We start from the raw sequence: 9,743 nt of genomic DNA on the forward strand, positions 1-9,743 counted from the left end.
GTTGACGCCAGCACCTCTCCTGCTAAAACACAGCAGAAAAGAGGACAGTCTCCACCATCGACACTTTGGGGCTCCGTCTGGCCCAGGAGTCAAGAAATAAAGAGGCAGAGACCAGAAAACCAGATCGGCTCCCCCAAAACACACTCCGGCAGCTGAGAGCAGCAGCAGTCCCATTTCCCACTTCTGCGACGCTTCCCAGGCTTCCCAGACCCCTAAAGCAAGGAAAGCTTCCAGAGCAGGATAGTACTAATCGCTGCCCAGCAAAATAGTTATTTCCAGTCCCTAAAATGCTGTGCTCCTCTTTTATACAACCTTGGGCCAAAGAAGAATGTGTCTCACACGACAATAACAAAGCGTCAGGACGCACTGACCTCTGCCTGTGTCGGCGACTTGGAACACACAAGCTTCTTTTATGTTAAACAGACAGGCCTGTTTAAGCTCTGTCCTGGTACCACCCAGCTTCTCTCCAGCCCAGAAGCCATCTGAAGGCCCAGACGCACCTCACCTCAAGAGAGGACTCCCCATACCGCCCCTTCTTCCACTTCCCTGCCAACTCCAAAGCACATACCGGCTGGTCTCCTCCAGGCTTGGGGGCCCAGGTCTCAGGGCCTCGAGGGCTGCAGGGGCAGCCAAGGAGCTCCCAGAGCAGGGTAGCAGGAAGAGGCCTGGGCAGAGTGGCCTCAGCCATCACCGAAGTTTCCAGTCTGCAACCCTCCCACAGGCCCCCAGGCTCCTCCTCAAGTCCACTCTAAGGCAGGCACAACTTTATGACAACAGCCATCTGCTGCCACCAGACCCAACCCAGAAGTCTCTTCACACAGCTTCAAGTCACCCAGAGGAGCAAGCCTGGAGGAACATCAAGACCCTCAGCCCTCCCCCTGCTTTTAAGACGGCCCTGCTCACTTACATCCACAGCCTGCGGGAACTTGACTATCGGCTCTGTCCAGGAGGTGATCTTCTGTCTGTAGTCGTTACAATCAGGAACTATCATGCAGCCAACGCTCCCCAACTCTGGGTAGAAAACTTCAAGGCCCCTACAAAGAGAGGAAGGAGGTTACCCTGTGTCAGGGTTTTAGGGGAGCCTGGGGTTCCCAGGGTTTTGGTCTAGCACTATTGAGAATGTAAAGTGAAATGGGACTAAATCCCAAACCTGCCCCTAACTAGTCGTGTGATCCAAGAGTTACCTGACCACCTTGTGCCTCAGTTTCCTCATCTGTAAAATGAGGACACTCATAATACCTCCCTCAGGGGTCAGTGTGAGGAGTAAAGTGGCAGTCAACGGTCAGAACAGAACCTGGCACACTGTAAGTCATCAGAAAGTGTAATATTAATTCTCCTCAGCGTTTACTTCCCTAGAAGAATATATATCCTTAGGCAAACTTAGTGTCTTTAAAGTAGGATTGAGTTTATAAAAACAATACCTATATGTTGCTTTTCAGTAACATTCTCATTACAGAAAGAAAGGCTTGGCAAGTCAGCACACCTTCCTTCAAGGGCAGAGACCTTCTCTCTCCCCTAAACAATCAAGAGTTCCCCATGCCCGAAATCCCACAGTTAGTGAGTAATTGACTTCTTTAGGTTAAGCAATGACCATAGGCTAGGTTCTCTGTCAAAATGCAAACATCCCTCGGGGGTAAAACATTGCCTCTCTGAGACTATCAGTATGAATGAACCAGTTCATCTATTTGCTCCCTGAGAAGGGCCCAAACGACACCAGGGATCTGAGAAAGTGGCTCCCTGGAAGGGAAGAAAACGTGATGCGGAGCAAGGCAACAGAGTCTGCAGGGCAGGGCAGGCTGGGTCGTGACCGCACCAGGTGGGCCTTCGGTGCATGCTTGTATTTGAAACTCAGAAACGTAGGTAAGATTTTTCAAAGATATTTATAAAAACTGTTTTTACTTGCCCTTCTGTTATATTTATCTCTAAGACCCAAGGCCTCTGCAGGGTTAATGTGGGTTAAGACATAGCTGAGAGAGAAGGGGTGTGGGTAGGGAGTGGGGGCTGCAGGTCCTCAGCCTTCCTAACAGCCTCCCGTGGCTGAGCCGCTCCACAGCCTGCCCCTAGCCACCCACAGCTGTCCAGCGTCTTGCTGGGGGTGACGCCTAAGGGGACCCTGTGAGGATATAATTTGGAGAACAGAGCTGGAGGGAGAGCTTCCTGAGGCTGGGAGCTGGGAGTAGGCCAAGCGCAGCTTCCTGGTGGGGAGCCCTGCATCGCCCCTCCCGCCTTCCACCTGACACCCTTTCAGTGGCTCCTGAAGTCCAGCCTTCGGCAAAAGGCCACCGCGCTCCCAGCACCTGGCAGCCGTGGACCAGGATACTTCCGTGGGCCAGGACCCCCAATCCCTGGACTCAGGCGCTCTGGTCTCAGATGGTGGAAGCAGGATGAGTCACGGGCTTGCTGAGCGAATTTGTTTCTTCTAACTCTGCACATTTACAGCAATTCTTGGTGGATGGCAACGTTTTCGCAGCTCTTGGAGAAGTTTTAGGGAACCAGTTTTATCTTCATCGCAGCATCATTTTTTTTTTTTTGAGATGGAGTTTCGCTTTGTCACCTAGGCTAGAGTGCAGTGGCACGATCTTGGCTCACTGCAACCTCTGCCTCCCAGGCTCAAGCGATTCTCCTGCCTCAGCCTACTGAGTAGCTGAGATTACAAGTGTGCACCACCATGCCCGAGTAATTTTTGTATTTTTGGTAGAGACAGGGTTTCACCATGTTGGTCAGGCTGGTCTCGAACTCCTGACCTCATGATCCGCCCATTAAGGACCATTTCGTTTGTTTCTGCTGCAACTCCTTGCTGCTGCAGCTAGCCAGATGCGAGGCAGAGAGGGAACCCTCCAAGGGCAGAGAGACAGACAGCAAACAGCACAGAATGGGAAAACTGAGGGGCAGGGAGGAGGTAAACTGAGGGTAGAGGGTCACCCCCATGCCCACAACTCCTCTCCCCTTTTTACCACACTAGAATTGCTACAAATACCAAAAGAATTAAACAAGCAAGATCAGTAACTCTATATTTGGTGAGGGGGATGCAGGCCACAGAGAATACCCCGAAGGACAGGACCCATGCCAGGGAACCAGGGATTGGGTCGTATCCCCGTCCCTCTCTTCACACTCATAGGGCACTGCCAGAACAGCGTTTGAAGACAGCATATTGCCCCAACTAGGATGATGGGAAAGGGGTGTGTGCAGGCCTCTGCCCTGCTCAGCAGCTTTAGTAAAGGCTTGGAGAAGGACACAGAGGCAAATGTATTTGATCTGCAGACAGCACAGAGCTGATGATCAAGAACTGTAATGATCAAATCGACTTACAAGACGACCTGGACAAAGCTGAGGTGAGCTGAATGAAAAATTAAAGTCAGTGAGAAAATATACTTTAAAATTTGCATTCAAGGCCAGGTACAGTGGTTCATGCCTATAATCTCAGCTCTTTGGGAGGCTGGGGTGGGAGGCTCCAGCATCGCTGGAGCCCAGGAATTTGAGACCAGCCTAGGCAACATAGTGAGACCCTGTTTCTACCAAAAATTAAAAAAAAAAATAATAACTGGGCATGGTGGTGCATGCCTGTAGTCCCAGCTACTGGGGAGGCTGAGGTGGAAGGATCACTTGAGCCCAGGAGGTAGAGGCTGCAGTAAGCCCCAATCGCACCACCACATTCCAGCCTGGGTGACAGATCGAGACCCTATCTTAAAGACAAACAACTTGCATTCAAGTCAGAAAACCTCAAAGGCGCCACTTTCCTCTGTGCCCTTGCTGCTTGTGCTTTACCTGACATGGAACTCATTCTAATTTCCATCCCGAGAGTTTGGGGATCTCCTGATCTCCCTGACAAGACTTGGAGGCACCCTAGAGAGTGGAATAAAAAGATCAGGGCCTTGTCCCCGGCTTTGCCATGAACTAACACTAAATAAAGGACTGGGGACAAAGGGCATGACTTTTACTGGGCCACCCTAATAGATCAGGGACCTCCTATATATATGATTTCATTTCATGCAACTATACCTTGAAGCAGCTGTTATCACTATTCCTATCTCCAGATGAGTAACTGAGAAACCGTACATATTTGCAGCTGCTATGTATTGGAGTAATCTGCTGTGTACAACAGAGAACTGGTACAGTGCCCTGTATCACACATCCTTCCCAGTGAGCTGTTTCGCTCCTCTAGGCTTCAGTTTGAGCTAGGTGGTCATGTGAGTCTCTTTGTCATGGTAAGAATTGGATCAGAAGGGCCGGGCATGGTGGCTCAAGCCTGTAATCCCAGCACTTTGGAAGGCTGAGGTAAGATGATCACTTGAGCCCAGGAGTCAGAGGCCAGCCTGGGCAATGTAGTGAAATCCTGTCTCTATAAAACATTTAAAAAAAAAAATTAGCCAAGTGTGGGGCTATACATCTGTAGTCCCAGGTATAGGAGGCTGAGGTGGGAGGATTACTTAAGTCTGGGAGGTCAAGGTTGCAGCGAGCTATGATCCTGCTACTGCATTCCAGCCTGGGTGACAGAGTGAGACTCTGTCTCTAAAAACATGGCTTCTCAGCTGTGCCCGTATGAAGGGCTTAGAATTTCAGCTGCCACTTAGTGAATGCTATGGTCTGAGTGTTGGTGTCTCCTCTAAATTTAAATGTTGGAATTTAATCCTCAATATGATGGTATTAGGAAGCGGGACCTGGAGGAGGTGATTAAGTCACCCTCATAAAAGGCACTCTTATAAAAGGGCTGAAGGGAGCTGCCCTTCCCTTCCACCACGGGAAGACCCAGCAGGAAGGCGCCATCTTTGAAGAGGAGCAAGCTCGTAGCACGTGCTGAATCAGCCAGCACCTCGATCCTGGCGCATCTCAGCCTCCAGAGTCGTGAGCCTTGGTGTATATACTTGGTCACATCCTGGCCATGACCCTTCCACCTCCACACATTTGTGACCCGAGTCCTACCTAGGTTGACACCAGCACCTCCTTCCAAAACACAGCAGAAAAGAAGACAATCTCTACCATACATTTCTGTGGTTTAGAAACAACCTAGTCTAAGGTATTTTGTTATAGCAGCAGAACAGACTAAGACAGTGAGGATGACAGGAGGACACACGGGATATGAGGCTGCCTTGAAGAGGGGGTCCCCTGGGAAAGTGTGGGTCACCCCACTCGGAGAAAGAGCAAGTCAGGTGTGGCAACTCATGCCTGTAATCCCAGCATTTTGGGAGGCTGAGGTGGCAGGATTGCTTGAGCCCAAGAGTTTGAGACCAGTCTGAACAACACAGAGAGATCCCAACTCTACAAAAAATAAGAAACTTAGCCAGGCGTGGTGGCATGCGCCTGTAGTCCCAGCTACTCAGGAGGCTGAGGCAGGAGGATTGCTTGAGCCCGGGTGTTCAAGGCTGCAGTGAGCTATGATCAGGCCACTGCACTCCAGTCTAAGTGACAGAGCAAGACTCTGTCTCTAAAAGAAATTTATTTAAAGAGAAGAGTAGCCAAGGCCTCTGAGAGGGATTGAAAGACTGGGGATGGCTGCCCAGGTTGGGGGGAGCTGGGGATGAAGGGACAGGGGCATGTGGGGGATCGTTTGTCAAGGTCAGAGCCTGAGCTGAGTGGGAATCTTGAGGAGAGCTCAGTGCAGGAGGTCCTGCTGGGGTCCAATCTGTCTCCTCTGGGTCTCCTCCAGGGTCAGATCTGTCCTTGACGCATTTTCATTTCATCATCACTCATGATGAACTCTTCAGAACAAAAATCTTCAGTGGTAATAAAGACAAAGCTCCTCTTTTGCAATGATGGCTTGAAATCAAAAGACATCTTCCTGGTGTGTAACCTTAGGATCATAAGTCTGTTTCTCAAATTGGGGACCTGCTGGCGTCTTCTGGGAGTCCTGAAAATGGGCCCCCTTGACTCGAGTCTGGGAGCCCTGGACCCAGGGTAAGAGTTGTCAGCAGAAGCAGATGGGGAAAGAGCATCAGTATGGAGTCAGACAAGGGGGCTAGATCTTGGCTCTGCCACTTTTAAGCTATGTAAGCACTGTGGGCAGGTTCCTTAATCTCTGGGGACTCTTCATCTGCAAAATGGGGATGCTAACACAGACTTTGCAGGTTCATTACTGACAGTGAAAGGAGTCAAGAGTCCAAACACCAGAAGAGAAATCTGGCATACAGAAGGTGCCCTGGGGCTCCCCACGTGTGCCCCCATCCATGGGTCACCAGGGCGCCCAGATGCGATCTTGGCAGGGCAGAGCCTAGAGCATCCAGGGCCACAGGTTGGTCACCTCCAGTGACCCTACAGACATCCTCATTTCCCACAGTGTGGGAAACTCCAGGAACCACTGAGGTACTCCTCAAGGGGCCATTATTGTAGCCCGGGCCTGCTGTACCCTGGCCCAGCTGGCCTCCCCAGCTTATGGGGACATTGACCTTGCACTGCTCAGAGTGGGAAGCCTGCCAGCCCCTCAGCTTACTCAGCAGAGCACCTAGAAAATTAGATCCCCCCTGTGAGAGGCAGCCATGTTTCTCTCCCTCCTTCCTCAAGAAAATGTCACCCAGAACTGTTTAACAAGATTTTTTTTTTTCTTTAGCCAGAGTCTTGCTCTGTCGCCCAGGCTGGAGTGCAATGGGGTCTCAGCTCACTGCAACCTCTGCCTCCTGGGTTCAAGCGATTCTCTTGCCATAGCTTCCCAAGTAGCTTGGATTACAGGTGCCCACCACCATGCCCAGCTAATTTTTGTATTTTTAATAGAGACGGGGTTTCACCATGTTGGCCAGGCTATTCTTGAACTCCTGACCTCAAGATCTGCCCGCCTCAGCCTTCCAAAGTACTGGGATTACAGGTGTGAGCCACCATGCCCCGCCGTGTTTAACAAGATTTTTTAAAAGGTACTGACGTGAGGAAAGTTTGTTACTTTTATTTTGTTTTGTTTTGTTTTTGAGGCAGGGTCTGGCTCTCTCACCCAGGCTGGAGAGCCATGGTCCAGTCATGGCTGGATGCAGCCTTGGTCTCCTGGGCTTAAGCAATCCTCCCACCTCAGCCTCTTGAGAAGCTGGGACTACAGGTATGCATCACCATGCTTGGCTAGTTTTTTAAACTGTTTTGTAGAGACAGAGTCTATGCTGCCCAGGCTGGTCTCGAACTCCTGGGCTCAAGTGATCCTCCCACCTTGGCCTCCCAAAGTGCTGGGATTATACACGTGCGCCACTGCATCCTGCCAAAATGTTACTTTTTAAAAAGAATTCAGCTACATAACTTTAAGAGAACACACATATTTATGGTTCTAAAAGTAATGATGGTCAAAAAAATTTTTAATTAAAATAAAAAAAACATTTTCACAAACAGTAATGTTTGTGAAAATTCAAAGGTACAGAAGAGAGTAAGTCTAAGTTCTTTTTCCTCCTCTCCCATCCCGCACATGGGCTCAGCAGGTGGCCCCCTCCCCAGTCACTAAACTGGCAGGGAGGATTGGCATCAAAGTGGCCTGGGGAGGCCTCAGGATGACCCACGAGTCCAGCAAATGAAGGCTTGCTTCTGTAACCAGCAGAGTTGGCAAGGAGAGAGTGGAATGCCAGGCCTTCCAGCTTACCCAGAGTAGAAGCAGCTAGTGCCCTTGAAAAGGAAGAAGCCAGCCTCACCACCCGACGCCGTCCAGTGCCATGATCCCTAAAGGGCCCCCTACCCAAACACTCCGGGGTCCCATCATTGGAAAAAAACCTCTCACACAAAGGGGGTCTAATCATACACCTTCTTTCATTAAAATGCCTCTTTGTTGGGGTTCTGGGGGGATGGCGCATTCAGACTGTAGGGAGGGATGGTCTCTCCCTGGGTTCCAGCAGGGAGGTTGAGGCCAGCCCCCTGCCCCCTCAAAGATACCCCCAGGTTTGGAGGGCCCAAGCAGAGCCGACCATCTACACAGCGCTCCCGGTCCTGGGAAAGGTGCGTTCTGGGAGGCAGGAAGGAGCCTGTTTCTAAGTCCCTTTCTCGGTGCCATCCTCCATCAGGGTGGTCTCCAGACCTGACATCTGTTCTGTCTTCCCCATAAAAGTGGGCTCAGGAGATGGTGCTCCTTGGTTCTGGAAACACCCCTCCCTGAGATCTACCCGCCCGGTAGCCTCTGTGCCTCCCGCCTCCAAGCCTGCCCTGACTTACTGGCACAGGATGGCGTCCTCGTCCAAGAGGGCCCTGTGGGCACACAAGTCATTCTTGTTCTCATCTCCAGTGAGCACCACCACGAGACCCAGTAACAGTGCTGCTGTGGCCAGCCTCATTGTCCAACCCATGGGTACCTGGAACAGAAGGAGCGTTAGAGCGGCTGGATCCCCTGCTTGCGGGGTTCCTGCCCACTACCTGTGCCCCCCACCCCAGGGGCCCACTTGGCAGGGTAGAGACCTCTGGTTAAGCACAGGGCGAAGGGCAGGCAGCTGCCAGGGCTCTGCAGCGAATCCAATCCACCACCCGGACACGAGTACCTTGGGAGGACTGGGCCTCCTCCAAGTTGGACTGAGTGTGCAGTCCTGGCCGAGGCCCCTCCCCTAGCAGGACACAGCTTTGTTGCCACTCTTGTCCTGGCTGCCAGGGCAGAGAGCAGGCTGCAAAGTAGAAGTGCTTATATAAGCAGCTTCTTAGTGCAGCTCCTCGTCCAGCCCTTGCTCCTGGCCCGGGGATAGTCAGCTGGCCAAAGGCCAGCCTGCTCCGTGGCTGTAAGGCAAGCCCTGGGAAGCTGGTGACCTCAGGCTCAGAGCTAGGGGTTGGGTTGGGCTGTGCCCCACAGACCAGCTCTGCCTCTCCTCGCCCCCGTTCTTCCACCGCCTGTCTCCATAGCCTGCGAGCTTCCCCAAGGTAGAGGTGGTTGGACACAGTGACCTTGTGTAGGAGGGACTGCTGCCCGGGGTGGGGGCAGGGGCACCCAAGGCCAGCTCCGAAGGGCCAGCTGAGGACAGAAGGTTGCATCCAGCTGCACCTTGCAGCTGTGCTGAACTCAGCACTCCCAAAATAACTGTCTCTGGAGAAGGAGGTCTGGGGAGCTGCGTGGGGCTCAGAAGGGGGTGGCCTTCCCCAGCACTGCACCAGGAGGAAGGGGAGCCAGAGACCATCGCCTGCCTTCCCTTGGGGAACAGCCCTGCCACCAGGTGCATGCGGGACTCTGGTTAGAGCCTGAGTGGGCAGGGGGAAGAACAAAGGCGGCTTCCCACAGCCTTTCCAATAGCTCTGCTCTCTGCTTTCTCAGAGGCGGGGGTGGGAGAGATATGCCAGCAGCTCAGGACTCCTGGCTTCTGCTCTGAGCTCTCTCTGGATGCTGGGGAGGCCACTGCATCTCCCTAGAACACATCACTTTTCCTTTTCACAAACAAGTAAAATGATTCCTGTCACCGTGGTGCCTTGCTAAGGAATATGAGATCATCGCTGTAAAGTGCATGCAGCTAGATCTTTAGAGAACCTATTTTCATAGCCTGCTTTCTGGCTCAATTCTTGCCTCCAGCATCCCAAAGTGGGGCAAAAAGCCCCCACTTTGGGGCTACATATTAAACACATTTCTCAGTCATTAGGCTCCCTGAAGTACAATCAGGACTCCCCTTGCCCTCAACCAGAAAATGTATTCCCAAGATCTCCAGTACTGGACAGAGTCTGACAGCAGCCTTCTCAAAAGATCACCGCGAGAATGAGATCAATCAGATCAAGCACTCGGTAAGGTGCCTGGCACATAGTAAATGCTCAATAATTTATGAATAGCCTAAGTATTCTCCCACAGATCCATCCATCCATTCATTCCTTTGCAATCCACTTCACCC

At 51.8% G+C, this 9,743-nt stretch overlaps 1 protein-coding gene across 3 annotated transcripts in view; it reads right to left on the bottom strand.

Annotated features, from left to right (window-relative positions):
- PEBP4 (phosphatidylethanolamine binding protein 4) overlaps positions 1-8,794 on the bottom strand; it is a 216,608-nt gene extending 207,814 nt beyond the window's left edge. The window contains exons 1-3 of one of the 3 annotated variants that reach the window (XM_012435312.2): positions 8,728-8,794; positions 8,104-8,240; positions 908-1,034 (exon numbers count right to left, since the gene is read on the bottom strand). In XM_012435312.2, the coding sequence (XP_012290735.2) occupies positions 908-1,034; positions 8,104-8,234 (258 nt within the window). In that variant the 5' untranslated portion in view covers positions 8,235-8,240; positions 8,728-8,794. Of the gene's footprint in view, positions 1-907; positions 1,035-8,103; positions 8,241-8,343; positions 8,689-8,727 lie in introns of those variants that run through there. The other 2 variants (XM_012435313.3, XM_012435311.2) reach the window with 2 other exon arrangements.
- Between the last annotated feature and the right edge of the window lie 949 nt (positions 8,795-9,743).

This window comes from Aotus nancymaae, unplaced genomic scaffold (genome assembly GCF_030222135.1).
Source record: "Aotus nancymaae isolate 86718 unplaced genomic scaffold, 86718_ANA_hifiasm-v0.15.2.pri h1tg000079l, whole genome shotgun sequence".
NCBI lineage: Eukaryota > Metazoa > Chordata > Mammalia > Primates > Aotidae > Aotus > Aotus nancymaae.